Below are 18,891 nucleotides of genomic sequence, written 5' to 3'. Positions count from 1 at the left end.
AAGAAGAATGAAAAGCTATGTTGGGGGCCATGTAAAATCTAACAGGGGTGTGTGGAACAGCCTTGAAGCCTCCAGCCATTTGTACATAAGTCTGCTGTGTCCAGTAACTAAAGTTGGAGTAAGCATTTGGAACTCCACTGTCAAATGGGTACTGTTTTAACTCGCTGTTTTTTTTAAATCTAAAATCTATTTTGGACTGTTGCCTTAAAGCAGGTGTATAACTGGGAATCAGGTTAATTAGGAATTTTAGGAGTTGTTATAATATTAAGTAATTATAGTCTTATGTATGTGCTTGAAATCTTTTATTTTGTTAATAAATATTTTAATTTTTTAAAATTTCTGAAGGTCTTCGTAGACTCATTACCTCTGAATTCAGTGCACACATCATCTAGTAATAAATACAAATTGCAAAACCATTGTGACCAAGTTTCCCTTGTGGATTTGGTCCATCCGGCACAAATCATAATACCATAAGATATAGGAGCAGAAATTAGGCCATTCGGCCCATCGAGTTTGCTCCACCATTCAATCATGGCTGATAAGTTTCTCAACCCCATTCTCCCGCCTTCTCCCTGTAACCTTTTATCCCCTTACCAATCAAGAACCTATCTATCTCGGTCTTAAATACACTCAATGACCTGGCCTCCACAGCCTTCTGTGGCAATGAATTCCATAGGTTCACCACTCTCTGGCTAAAGAAGTTTCTCCTCATCTCTGTTCTAAAAGGTCTTCCCTTTACTCTGAGGCTGTGCCCTCGGGTCTTAGTCTCTCCTACTAATGGAAACATCTTCCCCACGTCCACTCTATCCAGGCCTTTCAGTATTCTGTAAGTTTCAATCAGATCCCCCCACATCCTTCTAAACTCCATCGAGTATAGACCCAGAGTCCTCAAACATTCCTCATATGTTAAGCCTTTCATTCCTGGGATCATTCTCGTGAACCTCCTCTGGACCCTCTCCAAGGCCAGCACATCCTTCCTGAGATACGGGGCCCAAAACTGCTCACAATATTCTAAATGTGGTCTGACCAGAGCCTTATAAAGTCTCAGCAGCGCATCCTTGCTTTTATATTCTAGTCCTCTCGAAATAAATGCCAACATTGCATTTGCCTTCCTAACTACCGACTTAACCTGCAAGTTAACCTTAAGAGAATCCTGGACTAGGACTCACAAGTCCCTTTGCACTCCAGATTTCTGAATTCTCTCCCCATTTAGAAAATAGTCTATGCCTCTATTCTTCCTACCAAAGTGCATGACCTCACATTTCCCCATGTTGTATTCCATCTGCCACTTCTTTGCCCATTCTCCTAACCTGTCTATATGCTAATGCAGCCTCCCCGCCTCCTCAATACTACCTGTCCCTCCACCTACTTTTGTATCATCTGCAAACTTAGCCAGAATGCCCTCAGTTCCTTCACCTAGATCATTAATGTATAAAGTGAAAAGTTGTGGTCCCAACACTGACCCTTGCGGAACTCCACTAGTCACCGGCTGCCATCCTGAGAAGGACCCCCTTTATCCCCACTCTCTGCCTCCTGCCAGACAGCCAATCTTCTATCCATGCTAGTACCTTGCCTCTAACACCATGGGCTCTTACCTTACTGAGCAGCCTCCTGCGCGGCACCTTGTCAAAGGCCTTCTGGAAGTCCAAGTAGATAATATCCATTGGCTCTCCTTTGTCTAACCTACTCGTTAACTCCTCAAAGAATTCTAACAGATTTGTCAGGCATGACCTCCCCTTGATGAAACCATGCTGACTTTGCCCTATTTTACCATGCACTTACAAGTATTCTGAAATCTCATCCTTAATAATGGACTCTAAAATCTTACCAACGACCGAGGTCAGGCTAATCGGCCTGTAATTTCCCATCTTTTGCCTCACTCTCTTCTTAAACGGGGGGTTACATTAGCGATTTTCCAGTCCTCTGGGACCCTCCCTGACTCCAGTGATTCCTGAAAGATCACCACTAACGCCTCCACTATCTCTTCAGCTATCTCCTTCAGAACTTTGGGGTGTAATTCATCTGGTCCAGGTGATTTATCCACCTTCAGACCTTTCAGTTTTCCTAGGAACTTCTCCTTGGTAATGGCCACCATACTCACCTCTGTCCCCTGACTCTCTTGAATTTTGGGGATGTTACTCATGTCTTCCTCCTTGAAGACTGATGCAAAGTACCTGTTCAGTTCCTCCGCCGTTTCTTTGTTCCCCATTATTACTTCTCCAGTGTCATTTTCCAGTGGCCCAATGTCCACTTTTGCCTCTCTCTTACCCTTTATATATCTAAAAAAACTCTTGCAATCTTCTTTTATATTATTGGCTAGTTTACCCTCATATTTAATATTCTCCCTCCTTATTTCTTTTTTAGTTGTCCTCTGTTGGTCTTTGTAGGCTTCCCAATCCCCTGGCTTCCTACTGCTCTTCGCCGCATTGTATGCTTTCTCTTTAGCTTTTATGCTGTCCCTAACTTCCCTTGTCAGCCATAGTTGCCTCGTCCTCCCTTTAGAATACTTCTTCTTCCTAGCGATGAATTTTTGCTGTGTCTCCCAAATTACTCCCAGAAACTCCTGCCATTGCTGTTCCATTGTCTTTCCTGCTAGGCTCATCTCCCAGTCAATTCTGGCCAGCTCCTCCCTCATGCCTCTGCAGTTACCTTTATTCAACTGTAATAAACTGATTCCAGCTTTTCCCTCTCAAATTGCATATCATATTATGATCACTTCCTCCTCAGGGTTCCTTCACCTTAAGCTCCCTGATCAAATTTGCCTCATTACACATCACTAAATCTAGAATTGCCTGTTCCCTAGTGGGCTCCACCACAAGCTGCTCCAAAAAGCCATCTCGAAGGCATTCCACAAATTCCTTTTCTTGGGATCCACTACCAACCTGATTTTTCCAGTCTACCTGCATATTGAAATCCCCCATGATCACTGTAGCCTTGCCTTTCTTACATGCCTTTTCTATCTCCTGGTGTATCTTGTGCCCCACATCCTGACTACTGTTCGGAGGCCTGTACATAACTCCCATTATTTTTTTTTTACCTTTGCGGTTCCTCAACTCTACCCACACAGATTCTGCATCATCTGACCCTACGTCGTTTCTTGCTATTGATTTAATTTCATTTCTTACTAACAAAGCAACCCCACACCCTCTGCCAACCTGCCTATCCTTTCGATTGGATGTATATCCTTGGATATTTAGCTCCCAGTCCTGATCCCCTTGCAGCCATATCTCCGTGATGCCCACCACATCATACCTGCCAATTTCAATCTGTGCCACAAGCTCATTTACCTTATTTCGTATACTGCATGCATTCAGATACAACACCTTCAGTCCTGTATTTCCCATCCCCCTTCTCATTGTTGTCCCTTTATCTGATGTGCTTGAAGTTAGATTCTTAGCCCTTTCCAAACACTCTGTCCTATTTTAAGTTATGGAGACTTTAATAGCCTCTCTTGGGCTCTCCTTTCTTTCCAGTTTTTTCATAATTTTCCATGAATTTGAATCCACCCCCCCTCATGCTAACCTGCTGCTTTGTTTCCCATTAGTCATACTTCTTGGAGTTTTACCCTTCCCTTCCGCCCCACTTTCTAGTTTAAAGTCCTGTTGACCACCCTATTTACCCTTTTCGCTAGAACATTGGTCCCAGATCGGTTCAGGTGGAGACCGTCCCAACGGTACAGATCCCTCCTGTTCTAATACTGATACCAGTGCCCCATGAAATGGAACCCCTCTTTCCCGCACTACTCCTTTAGTCACGTGTTTACTTCCCTTATTCTCGCGTCCCTATGCCAATTTGCACGTGGCTCGGGTAGTAACCCGGAGATTATAACTCTTGAGGACCTGTTCTTTAATTTAGTTCCTAGTTCCTGATAATCCCCAAACAGGTCCTATTTCCTAGTCTTACCTATGTTATTTGTCCCGACGTGGACCACAACAACTGGATCCTCCCCCTCCCTCTCCAAAATCCTTTCAAGCCGGTCAGAGATGTCCCTCACCCTGGCACCAGGCAGGCAACATACCATGCGGGACTCTCGATCCTGCTTACAAAGGATGCTATCAATTCCCCTAATTATAGAATCCCCTACAACTACCACTTGTCTTTTTGCTCCCCCCTCTTGAATGGCCTCCTGTGCCACAGTGCCATGGTCAGCTGGCTCATCCTCCCTACAGCCCTGTTCCTCATCCACACAGGGAGTACCTTGTGCCTGTTGGACAAGGTCAAGAGCTGAGGCTCCTCTGTTCCTGAACAAAGGATCCCTCTACCTGCCTCACTTGCAGTCACACCCTGTTGACCCTGACCACTGACCGAATTTGAGGTACTTAATCTACCAGGTGTGACCGCCTCCTGAAACAAAGCATCCAGGTAACTCTCCCCCTACCGGATGTGCCGCAGCGTCCGGAGCTCGGACTCCAGCTCATCAATTCTGAGCCAGAGTTCCTCCAGCAACCAACCCTTGCTGCAGATATGGTCACTGCAGCTTGCAATGGGATCTGCGAGCTCCCACATCATACAGCTACAGCACATCACCTGCTCAGCCATCTCTACTTAGTTAATTAATTTATTAATTAGTTTTGCAGTGTTTTTTCTTCAAATTTGGTGCAGATTTCCTACTAACCAATCAGGTCACAGCTTTCCTGTGACGTCACATTTTCAGTTTTATCCTGTGTCTCTGCTGCTCTCCTCGCGCTCTTTTATCCTATGTCTCCGCTCTCCTCGCGCTCTTTTATCCTGTGTCTCCGCTCTCCTCATGCTCTTTTATCCTGTGTCTCCGACGCTTTCCTTGCACTCTTTTATCCCGTGTCTCTGCCGCTCTCCTTGCGCTCTTTTATCCTGTGTCTCTGCTGCTCTCCTCGTTCACTTTTATCCTGTCTCTGTTGCTCTCCTCGCGCTTTTATCCCGTGTCTCCGCTGCTCTCCTCACGCTCTTATCCCGTGTCTCCACCGCTCTCCTCGCGCTTTTATCCCGTCTCCGCCGCTCTCCTCGCGCTCTTTTATCCTGTCTCTGCCGCTCTCCTCGTTCATTTTTATCCTGTGTCTCCGCCGCTCTCCTCGTTCACTTTTATCCTGTGTCTCCGCCGCTCTCCTCGCGCTCTTTTATCCTGTGTCTCTGCCGCTCTCCTCGCGCTCTTTTATCCCGTCTCCGCCGCTCTCCTCGCGCTCTTTTATCCTGTCTCCGCCGCTCTCCTTGTTCACTTTTATCCTGTGTCTCCGCCGCTCTCCTCGTTCACTTTTATCCTGTGTCTCCGCCGCTCTCCTCGCGCTCTTTTATCCTGTGTCTCTGCCGCTCTCCTCACGCTCTTTTATCCTGTGTCTCCGCTGCTCTCCTCACGCTCTTTTATCCTGTGTCTCCGCCGCTCTCCTCGCGCTCTTTTATCCTGTGTCTCTGCTGCTCTCCTCGCGCTCTTTTATCCTGTGTCTCCGCCGCTCTCCTTGCGCTTTTTTATCCTGTGTCTCCGCCGCTCTCCTCATTCACTTTTATCCTGTGTCTCCGCCGCTCTCCTCATTCACTTTTATCCTGTGTTTCCGCCACTCTCCTCGCACTCTTTTACCCTGTGTCTCCACCACTCTCCTCGTTCACTTTTATCCTGTGTCTCCGTCGCTCTCCTCGTTCACTTTTATCATCTGCCATGTCTTAACAAAATTGGGGGCTCTTTGCGGGATATTTGAAATTTCTTAACTGGTTTGGTGTTGGTGAACCGTAAGGCTACGAGTTCAAGAAGCACATTGAACTCAGGAGTTGGTGTGAAGGGTTTTAAAGTGGTGAGACTACAAAAATGACTTTACTCATGTCTAATAGTTTTCTGGAAGTAGAAGGTATAACTCTGATTGGGTTACAAAAAATATCTAAGGGTAAGTTAATAGAATTGGCGGATAAGTTGCAGTTGAGGTTAACTGTCAGGGTAAAGAAAGCAGACATTGTGACATTGTGATAGCATAGCATTTGAATTTGAAACGGCACCTGCCACTAGTGAGTCACAGCTAGGGGTAGTGAGACTTCAGTTACAAATGAAGAAGCTTGAACTTGAACAAACAATAGAATTGGAGGCTGAGGAAAAGGAAAGAAGAACGGCATTTCAAAGAAAGCAAGCAGAAAGGAAGGAGATAGAAAGAAAACAGGAAAGGGAATTGGAACTGGAGAAATTAGCAAGGGAGGAAAGAAAAAAGGAGAGAGAGAATATCAGCTTAGAAAACTGAAAGTTAAAAAAGAGATCTCAGATGCTGAGGAAGGTTCTGATATGGAAATAATCACTTGCAGTCTAAAGCCCAGTGGGGAGCTGTTTAAATTTGTGCAAGCTCTTCTGAAGTTTGAAGAAAGGGACGTAGAGATGTTCTTTATCTCATTTGAGAAGATAGCTAAGCAGATGAAATGGCCACACGAAATATGGACATTGCTTTTACAGTCTAGATTAAGGTTAAGGTCAAGGTCATGAGGTTTATGCTTCACTGTCAGAAGAAGTATCGGTAGATTATGATGCAGTAAAAAGGCTATCTTGAGTGCTTATGAGTTGGTTCCTGAGGCATAAGGGCAGAAATTTAGAAATATAAGAAAACAGCCTGGGCAAATTTATATTGCGTTTGAGAGAGTAAAACAAAATAATTTTGACTGGTGGATACGGGTATTAAAGAGACGACATTCACAGCTCCTAGAGAAGTAATTCTTTCAGAAGAATTTAAAGATTCAATTCCTTCAGTAGTGAGAACTAATGTGGAGGAACAGAAGGTTAAAACAACAGGAATCCTCAATAAAACAGCCCATTCAGCACCAGTGTAATATATTCTCCTCGCACAGGTTGCCCTGTGATATTTCAGTTACCACAGTTTTGAGAATTTGCACTCAACACAGAATCACTGAATTCTTACAGCGCAGGAGGCCATTCAGCCCATCATGTCTGCACCAGCTCTCCGAATGAGCAATTTACATAGTGCAATTCTCCTGCCTTCTCCCCAAAATCCTGCGCATTGTTCCTTTTTAAATAACAGTCTAATTCCCTTATGAATGCTTTGATTAAACCTGCCTCCACCACACTCTCAAGCAGTGCATTCAAGACCTTAATCATTCGCAGCTTGAAAAAGCTTTTCTCACATCACTTTTGTTTCTTTTGCAAATTACCTTAAATCTGTGCCCGCTCGTTCTTGCTCATTTCATGAGAGGGAACAGACGCCTCATGATTTCGTATGCGTCTATGAAATCCTCTCTCAGCCTTCTCTTCTCCAAGGAAAACAGTCCCAACTTCTCCAATCTACCTTCACAACTGAAGTTCTTCATCCTTGGAACAATTCTCATGAATCTTTTCTGCACTTTCTCCAATGCCTTCACATCTTTCCTAAAGTGGAGCACCCAGAACTGGACGCAGTACTCCAGCTGAGACCGAGCTAGTGTCTTAAACAAGTTCAACATAATTTTCTTGCTCTTGTACTCTATGCCCCAATTAGAGGACAGGTAGGAGCTTCATTTGCTGGAGGTGCAAATTTAGAATTTGGGTGCGGACATTAATAGGTCCCACATGATCTTCCATCAACGATGCTCATCATCAGTGCAAATTTGTAAAACCTACCTCTTAATATTAGTGTTAAATTAGTGACAGTTTTATGCTGCAGCACCAAGCTCTTTGGGATCGTTCTTTCTCATTTCACATAGGCTCCTTACAAGCAGCTCCTTGCTAGAAAATTGTGGAGTTGAAACTGGTAGAAGCCAAAGGGCTTTGTAATTAGCAGATTAGTGACCTATTTTGCTTTTAAGAACTTGCTCTGACATTAAAGGTGAAATAGTTTGACAATCAATTACTGGGCTCAGCTTTACACCCAATGGGATTTGAGGGAGGGAGGTAGGTAGGTAGGTAGGTAGATTAAATAAATAAATAAATAAATAAATAAATAAATAAATACTGAATTTCCACAAACCTCAGATTCACAGACAAGGACTTTTTGAGGAACTGACGGTTCCCAGATATTCCAAACACAGATCATGTAATTGCTGGCCAGTTGGGCGGCCCCGGGCTCTTTAGGAAGACTGTGAACTGAAAGCAAGGTTTGTCTCTGGGCCTGCGAAAAATGTAGACATTGCACTTCACGACCTACAAAAAAACATAAAAAACACAGACTTACCATTTGGAACATTACTAAAATATAACCTTAAAATTAGGTTTTGTGAGTAGTCATGGAATTCTGAATAAATAAGGTGTTTCCTACATCTACAATAACGCATTGATCAATTTAAATAAGGGAATACAGTGTACAATGTCATTTTAAAAGATCTGGTGATACAGCTCCACCAAGTGATATGGTCTGAGTCTGCAAAGTCTTAGCTAATCAGTGCTCTAAGCAAGATGTGATGTTTCAGCCCAAGGAGAAAGAAATTGGCAGGCAGGAAACTCTGGGCAGGCTATATAATGCAGGAAGACAACCCAGGTAGCATCGCTGGAAAAGCTGAACAACAAGATGTACAGAATGTGAAACTGATGGCTGAAATTACGTGCCATCATGTAGGATCGGAACCAGTGTGGCTGACACATAATTCAAATGAAGAACATTATATCAAAATAATTGTATTGCAATGTGAAAATTTTCTACTGAAAGAAAGTTTGAATAATAACAAAATAACTTTTATTTATATACAGCCTTTAATGTAATGGAACGTCCCAAGGCAACTCACAGCAGCAAAGTATAACACCAAGCCAAAAAAGGAGATATTAGGTCAGGTAACAAAAAATTTGGTCAAAGAGGTAGGTTCAAAGGGATCTCTTATAGGAGAAAAGTGAGGTAGAGATGTGGAGAGGAGTAGGGAGGGAATTACAGAGCTTGCGGCTTAGATAACTGAAGGGACAGTCACCAGTTTTAAAAATATTCTTTTCAAAAAAACTTGCAAGTTGATTAAACAAGCAAATTACATGGAACAGACAACGCTAACAGCCAATTTGAATAATGTCTACATTCCACCTCAAACTACTTATTACCGTGTAAAAATGGCAAGTTTGTGTTCAGTTGAGAGCATCCATCACTGACTGACAAACTGGCTGCTTTTGATTGTACATTCTTACTAGCTTGGTTCTCTGCTTGATCTTCTTCAAGCAACACGGAGATTACCTGTCATGGTATTAGAATGATACTGTTAGCAAGCAGGGAAGTTAACACAAAAAGCAAACGATCTAGACAGTAATAGCTTGATCTAGCACGCACTCCTTCTTGATATCACAAGCATGTCCAAGCAGTCAGTATTAAACTACTACATTAAATATTGTTAGAATTTATTTGTTCAAACCATCGTAGGGATCATATTGCTATATCGAACTTTCATTCTTCCCATTTTGATCAACTCTGTTAAAGTAAATCTGTGTATGAAAGGCATTTTGACTTAAAATGGATGGATAGTATTAACTGAGCTGTGTAATCTTTCCAGATCTCTGCAGAAATATTGCATGGTGTTACACAAGAGAAATACAACACCTGACAAGCAGATTTCAGGAAGTTGGTCAGTCTCTGAGAGTCAATATTCTTAGCCACCAAATCCGAGGACAAGGCATCACTAGCGTTAGCACCTGCTCAAGGAAAGAATATTTAACATTAAACTGCATCAGTTAAGATACATTAATAGAATATCAATATTTATTTGGCTGGTTTAATTTAACGCAATCTAAACGATTGGAACAAGTTACTGAAGAAAGTGAATACACCCACCAGGTATTAGAAGTCCTATAAAAGCAGCATTAAAGAAGCAAATCATTAAATAGATGTGCATTTTCTCACCTTACTGCATAATGTTAACAAAAGAACAAAGAACTTGTATTTATTTAGTGCTTTTTACTAGCTCAGAATATCCAAAAGCATTAAACAGCCAATTAAATACTATTTTTTTTGAAGTGCAGCAACTTGGGAAATGCAACAACTTGTGCATAGCAAAGTCTTACAAACAGCAACATGATAATAGCCAGATAATCTGTTCTTAACGATGTCGAATGAAGGATAAATATTGGTTGGGACACCTCCCTGCCCTTTAAATAATGCCATGGGAGTTTTTAACTTTGAACAGAGGACAGTCAGGGCCTGCCTACGGTTAAAGTCTCAACCGAAAGATGACACTTCCCAACATGCAGCGCTCCCTCAAGACCTGTATCGGAGTGTCAGCCTAGAGTTTGTGCTCAAGTCTCCAGAGTTAGACTTGAACTCACAACCTTCTGACTCAGAGGCAAGGGTGATATCAATTGAGCCCTGGCTGACACACTATTACACAAAAATAACAAGAGATTTTTTATATGTAAACTACTAACTCCTGATGTCTGCCATGTGATTATTTATCAAATCTGTTCAGTTAGTAAAGATCTCAATTGCAGTCTTATTTCTACTTCACTTAGTAAATCAAGAGGGTGTGCTTTGGTTACATTAACCATGGGATCATTCATCGCTCAACACTGGTGCCTCTGCATATTATAAGCCCAGTTGCTAATTATTTTTACTTAAAACAAAAAATTCAACTCTCTTCGTCAAATGGCAAAGAAGGGTAATTGACCTGAAAGATTGGGCAGAAGTTTCAAATGACAGTCCCAGTCAAAATGGTGGGGCCTGTAGTGGGTTGGAAACCCACTGAGAGGTTCAGCAAGCTTTGCCAAGGCTCTTTAACTGAGTCATGAAATTAGCATTCCATCTCTGAGTTCCCCAGCCAATCAGAGAGGGCAGGCGAGATAACATCAATTCTGTCAAAAGAAGGATTTCTAATCCTTCCACATCCCTGTCCACATCCCCTCATCTCAAGTGTCTCACTCTTAACCTGGAGGTTCTGCTGCAGAATCTGAGTGACTTTTTTTATTCTTTGATGGGATGCAGGTGTCACTGGCAAGGCCAGCATTTGCTGTCAACCCCGAATTGTTCTTGAACTGAGTGACTTGCTAGGCCATCCCAGAGGGCAGTGAAGAGTCAAGCACACTGCTGTGGGTCTGGGGTTACATTAAGGCCAGGCCCGGTAAGGATGGCAAATTTCCTTCTCTAAAGGACATTGGTGAACCAGATGGGTTTCAAGGTCACCATTACTGAGACTAGCTTTAAATTTCAGGTTTTATTAACTGTATCTAAATTCTACCAGATGCCATGGTGGGATTTGAACCCATGCCCCATAACATTAGCCTGGGCCTCTGGATTATTAATCCCACAGCGACATTACCACTACACCAACATCGCCACCTAAAGGCTGGAAGTGAGGTGATCTTTCTGAGTGTCAGGAAGAAGATGGCAGATTCTCCAACCAAGCAAGCATACATAGAAGAGGCCAAAGAAGTTAGCAGTAGAACTGTGGTCCCTCAAACCTGGAGGCAGTGCATCAAGGGCATGCAGGACTTCAGGAAAGCAGGAAAGGTGAGTGGTATAATACTTCCAGGTGCCAAGCCGCTTACTCTGGCTTTTCGCTCCCAAGGTGGGTGTGCAGAGTCCGGACATCTCCCAGCTTGGCTTGTTGCACCCGCTTTGGGAAAAAAGTGCCCCGTATGGTGGGATCTTCACCCCAGGGAGTGGGGAAGGCAGGTGCGGATGCAGATCAGAGGTGGTCCAAGCAGCTGCTGAATGCTGAGGCTGGCTAGTTAAAAGGCCCACCACTGTTCTGTGGTATTTGCAACACTGTTTTGTTAAAAATTAGGTCCTGGAGACCTCATCCCTCACACCCCCTTCAACCCCCCACCTACTCTCCATGCCCATACATGCCAACTCATGAACGCCCACCCATCCCAAGGCCCAACACCTCCTATGTCAATTTATTACCAACTCATGACATCTCCACCAGCCCCCAAGGCCCTTTATAGCTGTAATGCCAATTTAGTCCAACTCATGACCCCCACCACACACCTATGGCCCTTATAGCCCCTATGCAAACTTATCACTGACTCCCCCACTATCAACTACAAGAGCAGGTCAGAAGCTAAGAATTCTGCGGCGAGTAACTCACTTCCTGACTGTCCAACATCTACAAGGCACAAGTCAGAAGTGTGATGGAACACTCTGCATTTGCCTGGATGGGCGCAACTCCAACAACACTTGTCACAAAACTATAATATTTCTCATAATATTATTGTAGGCTTATGGGTGCCGATGTGACTGATTTAATTGAATTAGAGTCAGATAGACTGCAAGGTTGAAATTATCAAAAGAGTTAGGCGTGAAGCAGACTTTTGAAATGGAGATGGACAAGTGAGGATGAGGGTTCCACAGATAAGGTGTGAATGAAATTTGCATTTTTAGATAAGTGAAGGAGTTGTTTAATTTTCAAAGGGATGGTAGGATGTTTACAACTAACAAGAGAAGTGAGGCAAAGCAATACATTTATTTTTCCCAAAAGAAAAAGGCCATATTGACAACATGAAAGATTTTTATATTAAGGGGAAAGTAAATTTCCAAAGACATGTAGAAAAATGGGATATTACACATTAAAGAGAGAAACATATATAAAGAAGGCAGAAAGGCCACGTGGGGTGATCGTGGAACATCTTGAAAGGCGCACCCTGTGAAACATGTTTGGGAAAAGCTCTAGCCACACTGAAGTAGTGCTGCTCCAGTAACTAAAGTTGTGTGTGTTAAAAAGCTTTTGGAATTCCACTGTCAAGTGAGTGTTGTGGTAACCCTTGCTGGATTTACTATTTAAATTTAAAATCTATTTTGGACTGTCGCCTTAAAGGGGGTGTGTAGTTGGGAGAGAGGTAAATTAGGAATTTTGGGATTTGTTATAGTATCAAGTAACTATAATCTTATGTATGTGTTTGAATTATTTTCTTTTGTTAACAAATGTTTTACTTTAATTTTTAAATTCTCTACAGTTGTTAGTGGACTCATTACTTCTGAAATCAATGCACAAACCTTCTCGTAATAAATACAAATTTCAAAACTGTTCTAACAGTGTGGCCAAGTTTTTCTTGTGGATTTGGTCCACCTTGTACATATCATCTGCCACATCATAGCACAAACTAATATGAAGTGGATTCAGCTTCCTATATGTTGCTATGCACAAAAAAAAATCCACCGAAACACAAAATTAGGCCTTTGCTGTATACTGTTCTTGTTGAATAATAACTGTACTTCAATCAGGCAGAGTTCAGAAAGAGCAGCAAAGCACACCACTGGACTGTTGAGTAAACTACTGAAATGCACATTATTTTTATTTGTTCACAGACTGTGGGCATCACTGCCAAGGCCAGTATTTATTTCCCATCCCAATTGCCCTGAGAAGGCAGTGGTGAGCTACCTTCTTGAAACACGGAAGTCTGTGCGGTGTAAGTACACCTACAATGCTGTTGATAGGGATTTCTGAGATTTCAACCCAGCAATGATGAACGAACGGTAATATGTATCAAAGTCAGGATGGTGCACGATGTGGAGAAGAACTGCACATTGGGGTGTTTCCACAAGAACACAAGTATTAGGAGCAGGGGTGGGCCATTCGATAAGATTATGACTGATCTAATTGTAGTCTCAACTCCACTTTCTTGTCCACGCTCCCCACCACCTCCCCCCCCCCTCCACCCCCCACAAAAACCCTCGACTCCCTTGCTGATCAAAAATCTAACTCAGCCTTGAACATATTCAATGACCTAGCCTCCACTGCTCTCTGGGGAACAGAATTCCACAGATTAATGACTCTCAAAGAAAAAAATTCTCCTCATCTCAGTCTTAAAGGGGGGGACACCTAATTTTGAAATTGTGTCCCCTGATTCCAAACTCCCCAACAAGGGGAAACATCCTCTCAGCATCCACCCTGTCAAGTCCCCTCAGGATCTTAGATGTTTCAATAAGATCACCTATCAAGCTCCTACGTGCATGATGACCTTGGCCTTCCAAGGTGTGGAAGTCACAATTAATAACCTTTTATGAAAAAGATGTATAGGTTTGTCATGAAGAGATATTAACGTCTATAATGTTATTGGAAATTATTTTTAAAATAGAGTTATGTGTGTCTTAATTGGATTAAAGCCAGCTACTCTGGGTGCTTTGATGCATAGTAGTTTGAGATGTTAATTAGATAACCATAAGGAGGAGAAGGTAAAGTGTAAATTTGCATTCAAAAGAATGGAAAAAAGTCTTGCTGGGAGGCGCCAAGCAATGTATTTATATTACGAATAAAATTGGTAGAATTAAAGGGTTTATCGTTAGAAGAGGTAAAATTAAAAACCTAGCAATACAATGGAAAAGTTACATTCAAAGGAAAAGCTAGGTATAAACAGAAAGGGGTTTATCTGTGTAATTCAGAGGCATTTAAGATCTAACCAGCCAGTAAGCCTACAGAGCTCTGAAAAGGTCATACGGACTCGAAACGTTAACTGTTTTCCTCTCCACAGATGCTGTTAGACCTGCTTAGTTTTTCCAGCATTTTCTGTGATTAAGTTGGGGATTTGTTTGAAAGTTATTATGGCAGTAATTTGTAGACATGTGTTTGTGTTTAATTTGTTGTTAAATTAATAAATGTTTAATTTAGTTTTATATAAAAAACCTTACAAGGCTTGGTGGTCTTATTCCTGAATTCAGAGCTGCAACTCAAACATACCAATTGAAAATATAGGTTATGACAGTTATTCAAGTTTCCCTCTGGGATTTAAACAACTCAGCCTTTACCAACTGCTGTGTCATAACAGATTCTATTCAGTTTTCTTAATCAATCTCTTTAAAATGAACATTTAGAAGTAAAGCAGGAGAGATAAATGTAAAAAACCAAGTCAGATTCCCCCCAGATTACCTAACCATTGCCAGGCAGCTCGTGCATTTATGCAATTAAACAGGCAAATGCAGGTTACTTTGTGAAACAAAGCTTTGGGGCTGCATCTTCCGATCGGTGAGCGAGGGTGAGGGCCCACTCGCCGACATATGAAATGACGCAGGGTGACATCGGGCGGGTGTCCCGACGTCACCCCACGTCATTTACATTTTCAGGTCAGCATGCACGGAGCCGAGCCAGCTGCATGCCCACTGACCTGTCAACAGCCACTTAAGGCCATTAATAAAGTAATTGAGGTAATCAATGGACATGCCCTTCTAACCTTAAGGCCGGCGGGCAGGCTGGGAGCCCAGACAGGCTTCCGAAAAAACATGAAACCTCATCCACAGGCGGGATGAGGTTTCATGAGGGTATTAAAAATTTTTCTGAAATGTCTAAATAAAAGAAATTGACATGTCCCAGCTCATGTGACAGTGGCACATGTGGGGACACGTCAGTACTTTTTTTCTCTCATCTTTAATCAAACTTTCAAACCTGAGCCGATCTTCCTGAGGCAGCACTTTGTCTCAGGGAGATCTGTGCGCTCTTTCGTGCGCATGCGTGAAAGAGCGCGCTCCAGGCTCAGGGAATCCCTCCCTGCCCACACAGGGAGCGCATAGCACTTCCTGGCGGATGTCACGTTGGGCGGGCCTTAATTGGCCCACCCACGTAAAATGGCAGCGCGCCCCTAACCGGGGGCGCCAATCGAGAACCCACCTGCTCGTGCCCGCTCCCGCACAATCCCCCCCCAACGGGGGGGGAAGATCCTGCCCTTGGTAACTATAAAGTTCTGGCACAAAAGTGCTTACCCCCACACACCGCGTTACCCTCTCCAGGATGCTGTGTCCACTTTTCAACAGTTTCAATTTCATCTGTCTGAATGTCTCGATCCACATTGTCTTCGTTGCACTGAACAAAAGCCTATGGGAAATAAAAACAAACCAAAAACAAAATGCTAAATGATAAGAAGCTGAAACTTTAACCTGCATAAGCGTTCAAAAATCATGTTTAAACATAGAAAATAAGAGGAGTAGCCCTTCGAGCCTGCTCTGCAATTCAATATCATGGTTGATGCTCCATCTCAACGCCATACTCCCGTGCTCTCCCCGTATTCCTTGATGCCCTTAGAGTCCAGAAATCTATTTCCTTCTTAAATAAATTCAGTGACTTGGCCTCCACAGCCCTCTGTGGTAGAGAATTTCACAGGTTCACCACCCTCTGGGTGAAGAAATTTCTCCTCATCTCAGTCCTAAATTGGCTACACCGTATCCTGAGACTGTGACCCCTTGTTCTAGGCCTCTTCAGCCAGAGGAAACATCATCACTGCATCCAGTCTGTCCAGCTCTATCAGAATTTTATATGTTTCAATGAGACCCCCTCTCATTCTTCTAAACTCCAGTGAATACAGGCCAAGTCAAACCAATTTCTCCTCATATGCAATCCTGCCATACCAGGAATCAGTCTGGTTAACCTTTGCTGCGCTCCCTCTATGGTAAGTGAATCCTTTCTTTGGTAAGGAGACCAAAACTGCACACAATACTCCAGATGTGGTCTCACCAAGGCCCTGTATAGCTGCAGTAAAAGGTCCTTGCTCCTGTACTCAAGTCCTCTCGCAATGGAGGCCAACATACCACTTGCCTTCCTAAATGCTTGCTATACCTGCATGCTTGCTTTCAGTGATTGGTGTACAAGGACACCCAGGTCCCTTTGTACATCAACGTTTCCCAATCTATCACCATTTAAATAATACTCTACCGTTCTGTTTTCCTACCAAAGTGGATAACTTCACACTTATCCACATTATATTGCATCTGCCATGTATTGTCCCACTCACTCAACTTGTCAAAATCGCTTTGAAGCCTCTTAACATCCTCCTCACATTCCCACCTAGTTTTGTGTCATCAGCAGACTTGGAAATATTACATTTGGTTCCCTCATCCAAATCATTGTTGTAGCTGGGGGCCAAGCACTGATACCTGTGGTACCCCACTAATCACTGCCTGCCACTCCAAAAAAGATCCATTCATTCCTACTCTCTGTTTCCTGTCTGTTAACCAATTGTCAACCCATGCCAAGATATTACCCCCCAATCCTATGTGCTTTAATTTTGCACACTAACCTCTTATGTGGGACTTTATCAAAAGCTTTCTGAAAATCCAAATACACTACATCCACTGGTTCTCCCTTATCTATTCCGCTAGTTATATCCTCAAAAAACTCCAATTTGGAAGAGTTGATATACTCACAGTGTGATTAGTTCATTTAAGGAGAAAAATCAGTTCAACATGAGTGGGACACATCTTAATCCCCAACGAGGGCTGAAATTGCACTCAGCATTATTTTTAGTTCATTTTAAAGGGGTTAATATCTTTGCTGAAAATTCCTATATGCATTATTTCAATAATCACAATAAACACACTAAAAATAGCACAGAGCAGAATTTCAAGTCCTGTTCCCTCTAATTTTTATTATAGCTCCATGTATTCCTGCTAAAATACTGAAATGCATTCCTCCACATTTACACAAAGTTTAGGCCATTATCACACTAAACTGCAGGTGAGGAGTCTTAAAATAACTGCCACATTGATGCTGACCAACCAAGTATATTGATTTCCTCCAAAAATCAGAGCATCAATAACAGCAGGTAGAATTACATAGAAATTATAACTTAGAAACACGCTATTTGGCCTGATCAGGCAATGTTGGTGTCTAGATTCCACACGAGCAGTAGCCTAATTCTAAGTTTCCACCCATACTCATACACTTGTCGAATACATGGCTACATATGAGAAGTGATGCCCCAAGTCTCAAAATACACTAGACTCCAATGCTGTCATGAAGCAGAGACCTATATGCACAATGAAGATTATGTAGAAAAAAATGCAAATGGCCACTGTTCATTTTCTGTTCTCTCATTTTGTTGAATGAGGAACAGCATTGACAATGCAGGACAAACAAGCTATCTAAAGGCCACTTATAATGACCGATATATAGATGAAGATAGGAACCATGCTGTCCCAACAATGCTTCACATTGTTCATATTTCCATTTCTTTCCAGAGGCACAGGACTGTTGGTAGAAATTCACCACAAAAATTGCAGCTTATTATAACAACATAATTTGAAATTATTTAAGTTCCAACCCTACTATATTTTTAAAATTTGTGGCTTTTTAATCCGTAGGTTCCACTTAATATTTTATTTAAATAATTAGGTCAGTTCATTCAGCAAGAACATGCATATCATAAATAAGCACAAGGTTATAGGTGGTTAATAGAACAATTTTAGCAGCCCTGTTTTCAACCTTCATCCATAGCTACAGTTAAGTAGTCATTTGGTAGTACAGAACTTGAGTATTGCTGAAAAGAGAGACATGACGAAGCTTTTCATCAGCACACTTCACAAGAATACCAATACAAGGGGAAAACAACAATTTATACTGTCTGAGATGAGAGTGCTGATTGGTTGGCAAGTGGATTCTGATTGGTAGGGGCGTTGTCATAGAGAATGCACCAATTGATGGAGACTGACAGTTAACTGCTGAGCACTGTTTGAAATTTAAACCAAACAGCTTGACCCTGATTGGTCAAGGCACTTCCCTGAGGAATGAGTCAGCAAATGGCTGTCACTTATTTTGTTTAGCTGAAACAGGAGCAATGTGTGTACATGTTCTTTCTGCCTGCAAAGGACAGGGCCCTGTGTATTAATATATGTAGCTTCCAATACATGCAAATGTGCCACACTATGAGCCCAACCAACAATCTTAAATTGGCTGTCAGCATAATTCTTAGCACACTGAGAATCATTTAGCAAATGTTGTCCAGTAGCAGAATCACATATAATGTTGGACACTGTGTTTTGAGCTTTGCAAGCACGTGATAATTGGGTACGGTGTGTACTTTGCCCGCTGTGAACAGCAGCTGGGACATGCTGTTTGATATGATCCACTTGTCCCACATCCCTGCCTTTTGTTCAGAAAGTTCATCATCATCAAACACTTGTCTAACTCTCTTTTAAAATTATTTATGGGACCAGTTTTTCAGGTAGAACATTCCAGATCCTGACAATTCCCCTCCAGATTTTTTGCCAATGATTTTGATCAAGGTCTTTACTTAGCATCATCCTGGAAACCTCTATTAAGTACTTTGCAGCAGAGCCAGATGGGATGTATCTG

The 18,891-nt window shown here is 42.4% G+C and overlaps 1 protein-coding gene across 6 annotated transcripts in view; it reads right to left on the bottom strand.

Moving 5' to 3' along the window:
- The window catches only part of dync2i1 (dynein 2 intermediate chain 1), a 140,346-nt gene that overhangs the window by 48,587 nt on the left and 72,868 nt on the right, over positions 1-18,891 (bottom strand). For all 6 annotated transcript variants that reach the window (XM_078537262.1, XM_078537269.1, XM_078537275.1 and 3 more), the window contains 4 exons: positions 15,528-15,639; positions 9,444-9,535; positions 8,954-9,083; positions 7,902-8,074 (listed from right to left, as the gene is read on the bottom strand). In XM_078537262.1, coding sequence (XP_078393388.1) covers positions 7,902-8,074; positions 8,954-9,083; positions 9,444-9,535; positions 15,528-15,639 — 507 coding nt within the window. The remainder of the gene's footprint in view (positions 1-7,901; positions 8,075-8,953; positions 9,084-9,443; positions 9,536-15,527; positions 15,640-18,891) is intronic.

Source organism: Cetorhinus maximus, chromosome 3 (genome assembly GCF_964194155.1).
Source record: "Cetorhinus maximus chromosome 3, sCetMax3.hap1.1, whole genome shotgun sequence".
In the NCBI taxonomy this organism is placed as follows: Eukaryota; Metazoa; Chordata; class Chondrichthyes; order Lamniformes; family Cetorhinidae; genus Cetorhinus; species Cetorhinus maximus.
This window is presented reverse-complemented; position numbering and strand designations above follow the sequence as displayed.